This window comes from Aquarana catesbeiana, linkage group LG08 (genome assembly GCF_042186555.1).
Source record: "Aquarana catesbeiana isolate 2022-GZ linkage group LG08, ASM4218655v1, whole genome shotgun sequence".
Classification (NCBI taxonomy): Eukaryota; Metazoa; Chordata; class Amphibia; order Anura; family Ranidae; genus Aquarana; species Aquarana catesbeiana.
The window spans coordinates 159090335-159106577 of NC_133331.1; the positions used below are offsets into that span (position 1 = coordinate 159090335).

The following is a 16243-nucleotide window of genomic DNA, read 5'->3' on the forward strand; positions in this document are numbered from 1 at the left end:
CTCCCCTGCTGAGCTATTGCGTTCTGACAGAGGGAAGGGCCACCCCCTCCCCAGGACACTCCAGTCAGTGCTCTCAGCCATCGGCTGTAAATCAGCAGACCTTTTTTCGGTCATGCCCCCTTGACAAAAGTCAGCTGAATGGGTACACGGGCGGACTTTTCGACTGGACTGGTCCGACAGGACGAATCCGTCGGACAATCCGACCAAGTGTGGGCTTCATCGGACCTGCAACTGACTTTTTCGGGTGAAAATCAGACGGACGTTAGATTTGAAATGTTTCAAATCTTTCTGACGGACTTGAGTCTGGTCGAAAAATCCGCTCGTCTGTATGCTAGTCCGACAGACGAAAACCAACGCTAGGGCAGCTATTGGCTACTGGCTATCAACTTCTTTATTTTAGTCCGGTCGTACGTCATCACGTACGAATCCGTCAGACTTTGGTGTGATTGTGTGTAGGCAAGTCCGTTCGTTCGGAAGTCCGTCAAACGTCCGTCGGAAAAAACGTCGAACCTTTGATGCAGAAAAGTCCGCCCGTGTGTACACAGCATAAGATGTGAGTATATCCGGGAAGTTGTTTTTTTTTTTTTTTTATACATTCAAACCTGAGGACATCTTCCAGAGAGGCTTGTATGAGCTGGGGGTCAGAGTGGGTGAATTGGCAGCTGAAGGCATGGGAGAGTTGAAGATATCGAAAGAAATATGATTCGGGGATATTACATTTAGAACGTAGGAGAGATAGAGGAATCAGGGAGTTGTCTACTATTTGGGAAATTGTTTTAGTATTAAATTTAGTCCAGGAGTGAGGCTCTGGTAATGTGTATATATGATCTAAATTGGGATTGCACCATAGCATTTGGGGAATGTGCTTTCTTGGGATACTGTTCAAGTTTCAGAACAGCTCCCCAAGCCTGGAGAGTGGTGGTCATAGACATAGGGGCCACAAAAAAGTAAACATTTTAAGGCCTCTAGTGACTGTACCACAGCCGTTTCAAGTAGCACCGCGGAGTTGGTAGCATCGGGGTCCAGCTACCACACCGCAGTAACCAATTGAGTGGCCAAGAAGTATTTATAAAACTCTGGGAATGCCAGGCCTCCCTGGGTGGCTGGGCGCATCAGTGTGGTCCACCTATATCTTGGAGACCGAGGGCCCCCAGACAAAGGAGGAAAACATTTAGTTGAGCTGGGTGAAAAAGGATTTTGGAAAGCACTGTAGCAAATGTCTGAAAAGTTGGTGAATTTCGGCAAAACCTTAATTTTAATCAGATTGATGCGTCCTATTAACGATAGGGGCAGGGACTCCCATGCCTTCAGCTTCAGCCGAGCCTCCTAGATTCATGGAGACAGATTTAGGGTTATGTAATCTGCGGCCAGTCTAGATATTTCCACCCCAAGGTATCTGAATTGTTCCACCCATAGAAGTGGAAAATCTGGGGGGCCCTTTCTCAAGCAGATGGATCGATGGGGAATAAAAGAGATTTGGACTAGTTCACCCGTGGTCCAGTAATGGGCCACGGGTGAACTAGACAGTGAGAAGGGTTGGGAAAGCCCTCCCCTTGGCTTAATGGCCAGTTAGGGCTGTTGTAGATGGTTTGCAGCCCCTGTATGAATATTAAGGGGAAACCCATCCTACGGAGGACCTCCCATAAAAATGGCCATTCTACTGTATCAAAAGCCTTTACGATGTCCAGCGAAGCCACTACCCTGGAGCCTGTGTTAAGGTGTGCATGAATATTGGTATGCAATCTTCTAACGTTTATGTCAGTAGATCTATTAGCCATGAAAAGTATTTAGTTAAGGGAGTGAGATTTAACCACTTCAGCCCCGGAAGAATTTACTCCCTTCCTGACCAGAGCACTTTTTGCGATACGGCTCTGCATCGCTTTAACTGACAATTACGTGGTCGTCCGACGTTGCACCCATGCAGAATTGATGTCCTTTTCTCCCCACAAATAGAGCTTTCTTTTGGTGGTATTTGATCACCTCTGTGGTTTTTATTTTTCGTGTTATGAACAAAAAGGGAGCGACAATTTTGAAAAAAAAAAAAAACAATCTTTTTTACTTTTTGCTATAATAAATATCCCCAAAAAATATATATAAAATAAAAAAATGTCCTTTCTCAGTTTAGGCTGATCTGTATTTTTTTTTTTACCAAAAATAATAAAAAAAAAAAAAAAAAAAAAAATCGCAATAAGCGTATATTGATTGGTTTCCGCAAAAGTTATAGCGTCTACAAAATAGGGGATAGATTTATGGCATTTTTTAAATAATTCTTTTAAAAAATTTTTTTAGTAATGGCGGCGATCTGCAATTTTTATCGTGACTGCAACATTATGGTGGACACATTTGACACCATTGTCATTTATACAGCGATCAGTGCTATAAAATGCACAGATTACTGTGTAAATGACACTGGCAGGGAAGTGTTTCCTAGAGAGTGATTTGAACTGTGGGGGGGGGGGTGGGCTCACTACAACATGACAGGGAGCAGTAGCTTCAGTTTCAGGAAACTGCTGGAAGTGGTAGCAGAGGAGAGAAGGATAAAATACCCGCGGACGGAGGATCGCTTCCTGGATTCGCCATCGCAGGAATTTCTACAGATGCCTTTTACCCCTGCAGGGGTTAGGCAGTCCGGTGAGCGTAAGCACGAGTGGGGGTGCAGTGAAGGACGGGGACAACATCAGTTAATGCTGAGACCACGTTTTCTTCACCAGAAGGACACACTTTAGGACTTTGATTTTGGACACTTACTTTTCATAGGTTTTTTTGTTCTCTTTATACACATTTTTTTCACTTTTCAAAAAAATTTTGACTTTTTATGCACATATGCTGGGGATTTTTTATTTTTAATTGCTAAAACTGTTTGTATTGCTAAAACAGTTTTGATTGCCATAATTGTTTGTATATTGGATTCCCTGTTTTTTTGCCCTTTCTCAACCTGTGGGCACATTCCCCTATACACATATAGATATTTGGTATATATTGAGATATTGGCACATGCATATATTTTAGGAGCACGTTGCACCTTATTACATTACATCTGCCAGGTGTATTGTTTGCACTTTGATATACCTCAGCCCTCGCAACACATTGGTTACAGGCACAATATTAATAATAGCTTTATTATATAATTTTTTACACGTATGTTCGTTTTTTTTGCACTTGTACGAATCACCATTTATGCACATATAGCTGGACAGCGCCAATTCCCCTGTTCAAAGTATTTTACATTTTGGATTTCACCTAGGTGATTTTCATTTTTAGGGGGGCAGCAGTCCTTTCTTGTCTCTATCCTCCTAAGTGCGGAATTACAGTCATACATACCTCACATGTATGGTTTGACCACCGTCTTCATGTGCGGGCGCTACTCACGTATGTGTTCGCTTCTGCGCGCGAGCTCGTGGGGACGGGGCGCTTTAAAACATTTTTTTTCCTTATTTATTTTACTTTATTTTATTTATTTTTTCACGGTTTAAAAAAAATAAAAAATTGGATCATTTTTATTCCTATTACAAGGGATGTAGACATCCCTTGTAATAGAAAAAAGCATGACAGGCCCTCTTAAATATGAGATCTGGGGTCAAAAAGTCCTCAGATCTCATATTTGGACTTAAATGCAAAAAAAGAAAAAAAAAAAGGCATTTGAAAAAATGACAACAAAAAAAAATGGCCTTTAAGACGTATGGGCGGAGCTGACGTTATGACATAGCTTCTGCCCTCCTATGGTATGGAGAAGGGTGGGGGCCATCTTAGCTTCACTCGTATCCATACCACAGACATGACAGGTCCCGATAGCCTCCGCTGCCACGACGGCTCCGTTAAGCGCCGGAGGGCACGGGATAGCGGCGGGAGGGGGGGTGGCACCTCTCCCGCCGTCGATAACGGTGATCTTGCGGTGAATCCGCCGCAGGGACCACCATTATCGTAAACATGACCGACTCCTGAAAAGATGGATACCTCGGTTGTGGCAGCAGCTGCTGCCGTTACCGAGATATCCATCTTTAAAGTGCCGACGTATATGTACAGGAGCCGGTCGGTAAGTGGTTAAACCACGTACATTCCAGGATAATATAGTAAACGTGGAACTATTTGGTGGCGCCATTGTATGAAAGAGTATGAATAAGGATACGGGAGATATTCAGGGGTCTCCCAGAACAACTTGGGAGCAGCAAAGACCAAGGGATCCAACACCAAGATATACTGTAGCAGAGAAAATCATAAAGAATACATGAAGTAGAACATAAACAAAACATAAAACCAAAAATAACCCATTGGGCACCAAAGTGCCTACCCCTGCCCAGATCTGTGGCCATCCTTTAAACTGAGGAAGGCACAGCGCAGGCCTGTTCCCGTAAACCACAACCTTCAACAGGCAAAAGTGCAATATTTTGTCCAATAAACATGAAAAGATCCTCTGTGAATTCAGGTCATATCACAGGTTAAGGATCTAGGCCCAGAACCGGGGTGGGAGGGGGAGTCTGCTAGAACAAGCAGAAATGTCTTCACCAAGACTAGAGACTTAACACTGGAGCTCCCCAGGCAGGAGGGGTGATCAGTAGTCCAACAGCATTGAACAAAAAGTGAACAAACTATGGTGGAAGCTGGAGGCATCAGCAGAAATATGGGAGAATAGAAGGGACAAAACTGAAGGCCCCTGTATAACATAAGGCAACACAGCACTGGAGAATGTTATACTTAGCTGATCCCAGTGGGGTTATGCCAAACTATAACTTCTAGGAGAAGCAGCGTTAGCGGGTATCCAGCCACGCCGAGGCCCGCCTCAGGAGTATCAAAAAACTGGGTGTTGTTGCCATCTGTAATTCTCAGCTTGCTGGGATATAGGAGGCCAAAGCGAATTGCCTTTTCCCAGAGACGACGTCGTACATCTGTAAAGGACTTGCGGCGTTGTTGTACCTCTTGGGAGAAATCCGGAAAGAACAGCCGGGCATTCTCATTTCATTTCAGGCATGGCACGGGCAGCCGCCAGTATACGGTTGCGATCTCGGTAATTTAGTAGGCGCAGCAGGAAAGGGCACGGAGGAAGTGGTGAGACCCTGTAGGCTCTCTCCACTACAAACATGGGAGGCATGTTGCCAAGGTTGAATAGGGAGCACAGGAGCCTTTCAGGGAATTCAGCTGGTTTGGGGCCTTCAGCTCTTTCAGGCAAACTCAGTATGCGGATGTTGTTCCGCCTAAGGGGGTTCTCAGGGTCTATTGCCCGCTCCTGGAGCCCCTTTACCTGAAGCTGCAGAGCCTTCACCTCCCTCGAATCTGAACGCACGGTGTCCTCTACTGTGGAGACCCTGTCCTCCACCTCAGAGATTTGGGACTGGAACTTATCCATGTCCTGGCGGAGAAGGCTGACATCCACGGTCAGAAAGTCTGTCTATTCTGTCAGCAACTCTTTGCAAGCTGTGATAGCCGCTGTGATCTCTGCTCCGGTTGGGGAGTCAGCAGTCCCCAACTCGGTAATGGTCTGTGTGCTAGCAGCCATGAGAGAAGCAGGAGACCTTGTGGACAAGATGGCCACTGGCGGAGAGGGGCGGGGAGCTTTCGGTCCCAAATGTGTGTAACGGGTCTTGGGAGGACCCATCCGGACTGCGTGCTGGCTCAGAGGGAGGTTTAGGGAAGCAGGAGGGCGAGTACCGGGATCCTGGGAGCGTGCTGCCAGATAGCTGGAATGCAGAGTCAGGATCAGAGCTCCAGCGATACACGTCTTCTCCTCTTCACATGCTAACCACACCCCCACCCAATACATTTATGGTTAACACAATGCTGGCTGGTCCTTGTCCATTCACTTCACATGGTCCCATTGTGTGAGGAATGAGGAAGAAATTATAAAGGGACCCTGAAGAAGCCGGCAACTGATATCTGGAGTTTGAGGAATCAATATCAAACAGCAATAATTGAGCTACGTAGAAATAAGGAGCTGAATGGCGATTTAAGTGTTATAAGAAATCTGTTCAAAACTTTGTAAAAACTTGCTGTGCACACCATTCGTATACAGTGAAGTTCATGTGAACAAGGCCTAAGTGGGCCACTGCTCTGCAGAAGGGGACAAGTTCCCCATGAAATGTGTAAACTGCTATTGTCATCTGCACATTTGTGGCATTTGGAGTGGATTTCTGGAACCGCTCTTTTTGTTATGCCATCTATTTGAATAGACTTGTGAGTATGTGTTGTCTGTCACCCTCTAATAAAGTGTTGGGGATAATGTGCTATGTGTCCTCTGTTTGTTTTTTATGTTGACCTGGATTCCACGATCTGAGGAGGGCTGCAGCACTTGTTCCATCTAGCCCATTGGTATTTCATATGTGGTTCCTATGGCATGAGTCCTCTTTTTTTTTTTAAATGCATACTAGCAACAAGTTTAAGGTGACAGACAGAATTCCCTATTAGATCAATGTTTACCATCCCCAAACTAAAGCTGGTCATAGATGGTGCGAGCATTTGCAGGAAAGAAAAAAATTGCTTGATTACCAATCAACAGTTCGTGTTGATGAGGGAATCCCTCCCGTGGAGCCATTGTGTTCTCCCAGCAGGGGAAGCAGTTCTTGGCGGGAGAACACAACGATTACTCCTAGCAGCCATAATAGCCGCTAGAAATAATCGCATGTAAGATCTGACAGGCTGGTGTACCCATCAACTTGGGTACATTCAGCCTGCCCATACATGGTTCAAATCTCAGCCGATCTCCGCTGAACTGGCCGAGCTTTGAACCATCTATGGCCGGCTTTAGGCTGCTGTGAAACTTCAAAGCTGCAAAAAAGCTAGCTTTACACATTTTTGCTTTTGCACAAGATGAAGCCTGTGTGAACACACTAACCTGGGATATGTATTCATCCAATTAAATCTGAATTACTCTCTAGCATGTGTTGGCTGATTTATGTAATTTGTAAGAAGGCAGGCATTCTTTCTCCATCAAGATAAGGTCTAGATTATAGTCTAGGGCGAATGGGACTCTGAAGACTACTTACTGTTCATTGTAATATTTACTCTGTTGGATTTTGTCATCTGTTGCAAGTATCTTATGGACTTTCTTCCGTTATGAAGTCTAAATAAATGTCATCTCTCTGGAAGAACTGGGTTGCTGCTGGAATATCTCACATTATAGTAATAATTAATAATCATATCACTACAGCATGCTCACCTTCTATAATCACTTACCAAAACCCCGTATTCACTATTTTTTTTCCATTCTACCCAGCTGGTTGAACGTAAAAAAAGGTGACAGCTCAGGTCGGAGCCGCTGTACTAACAATCCGATGTTAGTACAGCGATCTACCCTGTTGAGCCTTCTCACCAGAACACTATGGTCAGCACTCTCTGCAACTGGCTGTAAGCGCTGATCGAGAGATAGTTGGAATGCCTTTTTTGGTCATGAGCCTTTGACAGAAACTGGCCGCACGGCCGGCTTCTGTCGGACCAGCCACCGTACACACGGGCCGAATGTTCCAAGCTTTACTGTCCCAGTGACACAGCAGGAAGCAAGGCTGACCACAAACCCAAGCTGATCACATTAATTTAACCAAAGGTTTAACCCCCCAAAAATGCCTTTATGCGACACAAGCAATGGTCTCAAATTGTATCCCAAACTCTTCAGAGAACTGAAGTGCAGTATATTAAACATACACTGACTTTATTACATCATAAAAAGTACATTTTATTTTGCATTCATTATATACATTATTTATCTGTATATGTATACTGATGAGCTGTTTGTAGGTATGAGCAACCATACAAGGAGAGACAAATGTACATGGGGAGAATTTTGAGAGATTTTTGCATGGGAAATAAATTGCACTCTCTCTACCTCAAATAAAACAGAATAAATAGAAATGTATGTGAAAATCTTACTGAATTATTGTACATGGTCACTAGACAGAGAAATCACAGTGCCTGGGTACAAGTGTAAACTTTGAAAAGGGAACGCTACAACGCTCTGTAACCAATTACATAGAGCCATTAAGAAAAAGAATGGGTTAAACAATGTAATTAATACTATTTAATAACAAAAAAACAAAAACAAAGAAGCTGTACAAATGTGGATAGCAACTCTTACATAGAATAAAAACTGACAGCATTTAAAATCCATCTGAGCAGATTTGCCGATTTAAAAAAAGTGTAGAAACACTAGGTGGTGTTCCCCATAACAAGCAGATTCCACCTGACATTTTTCTAAAGTGGAATAAGAAAGCCACATTTTACTATTTGCTATGGGTAACATCCTCATGTTTGCTTTGTAAATCAAACCCTATGTGATAAACGCCAGTCCGTGCAAACATTTTAATAATTTAAAAATCAATTCTATGAACATCCTCAATTGAAGTAGCAGTATTCCAGCCACTGTGCCGCTGCACCTAAAAGGGCATTTTCACACTTTGGATCTATTCTGGTAAATGTAGCTCATCTGTCAAGGTGATACAGCCAATGAAATGTAAGGAGTATTCGCGTTTTGAACATATTTTTCGAAGAGTGGACAGATTCTTATTGCAGCACTGTTACAGAGTAGCAGTAAAATGACCTTTCTTGTGGAGAAAGGAACATTGGTTATTCTGCCATGGACGTAAAATAGCACCTGTGCTTCCTTTGGTGTTTTTAAGTAAAAATAAAATATGACTGCATGCTAATAACATCATGACAGAGATGTGCGCGTGTTGTTTACTGCCAGCACACACTGGAGGCAGCCATTTTGAAGGCTGGGCTAATGAGTTTTCAATTCATTAAGAAATCGGCATATTACTTAGAACGAATCCTCAAACATCCAAGTATTTCCAGTTCCAACAACAGGCAAATCTGTTTAATTGTGTGCCACAAAATTGTGTGCCTCCATTGTATGTGATAAGTACAGTTTTCAGGAAAGGGTCATTATCCAGCAGTTTTTTGTTTTTTTTTTTTTACAAGAAGGAATGTCCTAAAAACAAATGATGACTCTCACACTCATTTAAAATAACTAGAACTCAATGTAAGGATGAATTATAGATCTACCTTTGTTTTTTTTTCTCTGATATAAAATATCTTTACAGTGTACAGAGTTCATTACAATGGCATGATTGTAGCACACGCAACCAGCATGGCTAGACAGATGATCCAAAACAGATTTTCAAGAGGAGGCTTGTTTTCCAGAACCACCCTTTGCAAATGGTTTCTATTGTTTAAAGATTACTATGTTCATTAAATAAAATGGCGATTGGTTCCCATGCCAGAAACAAAAAAGTAGTTCACAAGTAAATCAGGCCTAGTTTGACCAGCAGGTGATTAGTTGACCTCCGAGACTGGTGATGGTGATGTTTCTGCAGGTCGAGGAGTAGACAGGAGGGGTACAGGAGAGGTAGCTTCTATTAATGCAGGATTAAGGATGATTGGCAGAGACATTGGTGGAACTCCAACCTGCAAATGAGATGTTAGGGGTTGCAAGATGAGAGGAGACTGACTTAGAGGAGGAGGCATCTCATTTACAGGGCTTATCCTCATGGGTGCACAGGAAGGGTTAGATCCAGGAATTGGAACAGCAGATAATCCAAGGCTTGTACAGTCATTTTCTGTGGATAGAGAAAATAAATGATTTGCAAAGACAGCACTGTACTCATAAAACATACACAAATGTGATTTACATTTCCTGGGTATTTAACCAGTTTCAGACCTTGGGCATACCAGGTATGTCCTAAAATACATGAGAAATCAAAAAAGGAAAAGAATTGCGCTAGGTGCGTGTTGAAAAAACAAAAAAAACAAATGAAAATGAAGAAAAACCGTGAATCAAAATACAAAAAGGCCATTCAGTGAAAAACAGTCCATATGTGATACCATTTAAAAATTTGCATAAAAATCAAAAATTAATAACATAAAATTGCATAAATATGATGACGTCAGTTGTGACGAAACGGTCGTAGGGTCTGTTGCACACACACGCATGTGCGTTTTGAATTTAAAGGTACTAGCAGAGCTTTTTTTATCTATCCTTACAAGGAATGTTTTATATCTTTGGGACTTTGTCCAATAAACTTTTTAGGGAACTTCTGTACTATTGCAGTTTTTTATTTTTTTCCTTTCTTGGTCAAACTCATTGAACGCTGTGGAAGTGGTCACCCATCGGTGTGCAGTCTCCGTTTCCTTGGTCATTTACTGAGGTACGGCACCTGTCTTTTGTGGGTATGCTAAAGCGGGCACTTTTCATCTACACCAGTTGATTGTCCATGAGGGAAGTCCATGAGGTTTCCAGCAGCATCTCTCGGTTCTACTAAGCCTGTTTTGACCCCCCTGAGAAGGGCGGTCGCAGGCTTTCTGGTAAGCCTGCATTGCACTTTAAGGTGACGGGCTGCACAAGTGGTGAACACAGACCTTGGGTCCTTCACGAAAAAATTTAATTTTTCATTTTGGCATTTTTAATACATGGACTCCTTCTTTTCTATATTTATGCAATTTTATGTAATTAATTTTTGATTTTTATGCACATTATTAAATGGTATCACATATGGACTGTTTTTCACTGGATGGTCTTTTTGTATTTTGATTCATGATCACATATGTTTTGTTCATTGTAAATTGTCTATTTGCACTTCTGTAAACACATTATTATCCAGCGCTGCATTCCTATTTCTATACATGTCCTAAAACACAACAGACCTCTCTATCAATGACTTGGAAAAAAATATGAAATTAATTCAAGCAAATCATTTTGTTATGTCCAATTACAAAGAAATAGGATTTTTATTAGAGCTTACCTGTAAAATCCTTTTTTGGAGTACAACATGGGACACAGAGCCTTAAGTAATTACTTAATGGGTTATAGGCCACCTTCAGGTGTTGACACTGGTAAACCCAATCAAAGGAAGTTTACTCCCTATAGAACCCCTCCTCCTTCCAGGAGGACATCAGTTTTTGAAGCAAAGCAATATACTTGTATCCAAAAAAGGTGGGAGGGACCTCTGTGTCCCAAGATGTACTCCAAGAAAAGGATTTTACAGGTAAGCTGTAATAAAAATCCTATTTTCTTTATCATACATCATGGGACAGAGCCTTAATTACTTGATGGGATGTCCCATAGCAATGCCACATGAGGGGTGGGAGAAAACAACCCACAGGGTACACCCAGACTTGAGGATCTATACTGCTGCTTGCAGCACACTGCGCCCGAAGGCGATATCCTCATACCTCCCTACACCCACCTGATAAAATTCTGTGAATGTATGCACTGAAGACCAAGTTGCGGCCTTACAGATCTGAGCCATGGAGACCCGATGATGCACTGCCCAAGAAGCACTAACCTGGTAGAATGCGCCTTAACTTGAAACGGGGGAATCTTACCCCTTGCATCATAAGTTTTAATTATCACCTGCCGAATCCACTTAGCGACAGTGGATTTCAACGCTGCCTGTCCTTTCTTAGGACCCTCCGGCAGAATAAATACAACATCAGTCTTACGAATCTGAGCAGTTTTCTTTAAACAGATTTTCACTGCTTTCATCACATCAAGACAATGTAGTGATCTTTCTTCCCTGGACGATGGTTTTGGAAAAAACTATGACAGGACAACATCTTGGTTCAGGTGAAAACCTGAAATTACTTTTAGCAAAAAACATGGACGTAACAACTCTGTCCTCATGAAAAATCAAATATTTACAAGAAAGAGCAGCCAATTCTGAAACCCTACTTGCTGAGGATATAGCAATCAAAAATACCAACTTCCTTGTCAGAAGGACTAGAGCAATCTGTTGTATTGGTTCAAATGGCTGTTTTTGTAACACAGACAAAACTAAGTTTAAGTCCCAAGGGTTCAAGGGAGGTTTGACGGGCGGATTAAGCCGTGTCACCCCTTGTATAAAGCCCCAGTCTAAAGAATGAGTATCAAGTGGTCTTTGAAATAAGACCGATAAAGCTGAGAATTGGCCTTTAATAGTACTTAAGGCCAATTTAAATTCTACCCTTAATTGTAGAAAGGCAAGAATTCTGCCTAAGATATCTCTGAGGGTGCCAACCCTTGGATTCACACCAGGAAACATAAGCCTTCCAGACTCTATAATATAATATATAGTTCTGGAAGCTGGCTTCCTAGCATTAATCAGGGTAGAGATAACTGACCCGGAAAGCCCACGTTTCTTTAGAATATGGGTTTCAATAGCCAAGCCACTAAATTTAGAGACTGTAAGGAAGGATGGAATATCGGTCCCTGAGAGAGCAGATCTGGCCGTAGTGGGAGGGACCATGGGCCCTCCACTGCCATCTTTACGATTTTTGCGTACCATGCCTTCTGGGCCATGCTGGTGCCACCAGAATTATCGGCTTTCTTTCCAGCTTGATCCTGCAAAGAAGTTGAGGCAGCAACTGAATAAGGGGAAATGCATAGATCAGTGAGAACTGATCCCATGGGGTCACTAACGCATCCGTTCCGCATGCGAATGAATCCCTTGTTCTGGCCACAAAGTTGACCAACATCGTGTTGAATCTGGATGCTAGAAGATCAACGTCCGGAGTCCCCCATCGTTGACAAACAGCCCGAAATATGTCGGGGTGAAGAGACCATTCACCTGGGAATAACTGCTGGCGACTTAAGTAGTCCGCCTGCCAATTCTCTACTTCCGGAATGAAGATTGCAGAAAGGCATGGAACATTCCTTTCTGCTCAAGTTAGAATATGGTTCACCTCTCTGTGCTGAGACTTTTGGTGCCTCCTTGGCGATTGATATAGTCCACAGCTATGGCATTGTCGTATTGAATCCTGACAGGACAATCCCGTAACCTGAAAGTCCAGGCCTTTAGAGCCAGACGTACTGCCCGAATCTCTAGGAGATTGATGGGCAAGATTCTTTCGGTTCTTGACCACTGTCCTTTCTAGTACTGCTCCCCAGCCTGAAAGGCTGGCATGTTACCACTTTCCAGGTGACTGGTCTGAAGAATTTTCCTTTCGGCAGATTCTGGGTTAATGACCACCAAGTGAGGCTTTGGGCCACTCTTGGGGACATCTGCATTGGTAAGTCTAAAGCTTGAATTGTTTTGTTCCAAGCAGACAGGATACTGTTTTGCAACAGTCTTGAATGGAACTGGGCATAGGAAACTGCTTCGAATTAAGCTACCATAGTTCCTAGCAACCTCATGCAGAGGCGAATGGAGGGATTGCCATTTGACCTGACCCTCCACACCAGCTCTCTTATGGAATTGATTTTTGCTTGAGGCAAGAACACCCTTTCCTGGGCTGTGTCTATGATCAGACCCAACTACTGCAGCCTTTTTAGTGGCATTAAGGAAGATTTCTCTAGGTTGAGAATCCAACCCAAACTTTTCAGATAGTTGGTTGTAGTGTGTACACTTTTCTCCAAGCTAGTCACCGATTGATCCATAAGTAATAGATCCTCTAGGTACGCTACGATTGTTATGCCCTGTGCCCTTAATCTGGCTAGAGGTGGGGCCAGCACTTCGGTGAACACCCGAGGTGCTGTGGCTAGCCTGAAGGGCAGGGCTACAAATTGGAAATGCTGCTGTTCTAACTCGAACTGCAGAAACTTGATGAGCAGGAAATATAGGGACATGCAGATATGCATCCCTGATGTCGATTGACGCCAGAAGTTCTCTTCCTAGAAGGATAGAACCTACCGACTTGATTGTCTCCGTGCAAAAGGAGCGGATCTTCAGGAATTGATTTAGCTTTCTTAGATCTAGAATGGGTTGGACGTCTCCATTTGGTTTTGGTACCATGAAAAGATTTGAATAAAACCCCAGACCTTGCTCTTTTTTGGGTACCTGTATGATCACCCCTTGAGATCTTAATGGGTCTAGTGCCTGAAACAGAGATTGTTTTTTCTCTGGATCTTTGGGAACGCTTGATCTCAGGAAACAAGATGGTGGAAAGCCCCGAAATTCCAGCTTGTACCCCAGTGTTACCGTGGAGATGACCCATCTGTCCTGAATTTCCTTTTTCCAGACTTCTGAAAATTGCAGACGTCTTCCCCCCACCTTGGTGAGGGGGGTTGCCTTTTGCAGATTTCCTACCCCAGGGCTTCTTTTGAGCCTGGGTCTGACCCTAGGGTTTTCCTCTAGGGGGAAAGAGCTAGTTTAAATGAAGGGCGTTTATATTTTCTTTTGACTGGTAAAAAAGTACTTTTCCCAGCAGAAATTGTCTTGATATATTTATCCAAGTCTTCTCTAAACAGTCGCTCCCCATGAAAGGGGAACCCAGTTAGGAGGTTTTTACATGGTGTTTCAGCTGACCAATTTTTCAACCACAGGATTCTGCGCATATGTACAAGCGTAAGGCGGGATGCCTGGTGAATAGAGTCTTTAATGGCATCTATGGCAAAACAATGCCTTAGGTAGTTCAGCCAAGAACTTGTCCCGAGCTTGTTGTGTAGGAAGCTCTCTAAGGGCCTGTTTAAATTGGTCCTTTAGGGATTGGCACCTGCTATGGAAAAAGCAGATTTTAGCAGGGATTCCAACTTATCTGATGGATCTTTAAGCATCTGTGCATTGTCTACAGGACAAGTTAAGTTATTGTTCACATTGGAAATCGCAGCGTCAATTGCTGGTACTTTCCATCTTTTGGAGAATTTCTCCTTCAGAGGATAGAGAATTGAAAACCTCTTACGAGGGAGAAAATGTCTATCTGGTTTATCCAATTCTGAAAAAATAAGCTGTTCAAGCAATGCATGTGCAGGGAACGCATGCAAAAGACGGGAAGGTTTTAAAGAGGAGGAAGCCAAGTTTTCATGAGACTCTGTTAGAGGCAGCATGAAAGTGGAACGAACCATTTCTGTAAGAGATTGTATCAGCAATTTTTCAGATCGAGAAGCTGAAAAAGGTTCATCTACCGTTGTTTCCTCTGCAGAAGAATCATCAGTTTGTTTCTCTTCCTGATCGATTGAGGGTAAAACCTCATCGTGTGTCCACTGTTCCCCTTGCAAAGCTGAAGCGTGGGGAGGGGGACCTAGTACGCTTCCTCTCTTTTGGCTTTTGTGGTGTCTTTTTTGGCAGGCACAGTCCTAAGTACAAAAACAGAGGCGCTATACATTTTGCAACCCATACGTGTCCCACAGCTCGTGTGTCCCTGTGTGCAGGCAGCTTGTTTCCTCCTCATCAGCAGAGGAGAGACTGACACAGCTGTATTTATCTGTTATTAGACTGCCGTGCGTCCTCGTGGACGCTTCACGGCACATCTAAAGCTACTATTAGTACATCCAACACCCCCCTCCTCCCACTAGACTGACAATGCTACTGTGAAAAGGTGTCTCTGTGCTCCCTCATCCAGAGTGTAAGCATTTTAATACAGGAGGTGTATTACTGTCCAGATTACCAGGGGAAAAGAGATTAGAAAGCCTAAAAAAACAAAAACGAATGCAGCCACCACATCTCTTGATTTGTAAGCTGTTGTTTACACCACATTAAGGTTGGATGAAGATCTATCTATCTATCTATATATATATATATATATACACACACATATATATATATATACACACTCGAGTGTAAGCCGAGTTTTTCAGCACTTTTTTTGTGCTGAAAGTAACCCCCTCGGCACTGCGATCTGATCAGCATGTCATGCAGTCAGATCTGATCAGCCATCCAGTGTACAAAAGCCACGCCTCCTCCTCTTCCTCATCCGTGATAGGGGAACACTCAGTTTCCCAGCAGCGAGTCAGTGTTCAGTGTTCCGCCTATCACGGATGTCCTCTCGTCCTCATCCCACGGACGAGGATCAGAGGATGTCTGTGATAGGCGGAACACTGAACACTAACTGCTGGGAAACAGAGTGTTCAGCCTATCACGGATGAGGACGAGGAGGAGGCGCAGCTTTTGTACACTGGATGGCTGATCAGATCTGACTGCATGACACGCTGATCAGGTAGGCAGACTGTGCTGTAAATGTTCATAAAAACTGCAAGACATTACTTCCTGAATGCACCGGTAGCAAGTCCAAGAAGGATAGTTTTTACAAGCATGCAGTGTCTTCCCACGTATATTCATTTTATCAGCAAGCCTCATTGAAGGACTCTCATTGCAATGCTATTGTAGGTCTGGATGGAGCTCATGTGCAGGGACGAGGGGCCAGAATGACTGTCACCAATAAAGGAAATTCAATAGTGGAAATACAAGCAACAGCAGGCAGCAAAACAGGCTACTACCTGTGTATTGGAATATACCTGGCTTAATATCCTGATGAGAGGAAGGGCTCTAATAGTTTGCCATCTGGTCTATTGGGAGAAGGATCTTTTGGGATTACTTGTGCAATGGACACAGGGAAGGCATGCAATGGACAC

At 43.2% G+C, this 16243-nt stretch overlaps 1 protein-coding gene across 8 annotated transcripts in view; it reads right to left on the reverse strand.

Annotated features, from left to right (window-relative positions):
• Window positions 1-7635: 7635 nt before the first annotated feature.
• Window positions 7636-16243, reverse strand: part of GBF1 (golgi brefeldin A resistant guanine nucleotide exchange factor 1) — a 385214-nt gene continuing 376606 nt past the window's right edge. For all 8 annotated transcript variants that reach the window (XM_073596625.1, XM_073596624.1, XM_073596623.1 and 5 more), the window contains one exon: window positions 7636-9539. In XM_073596625.1, coding sequence (XP_073452726.1) covers window positions 9256-9539 — 284 coding nt within the window. In that variant the 3' untranslated portion in view covers window positions 7636-9255. The remainder of the gene's footprint in view (window positions 9540-16243) is intronic.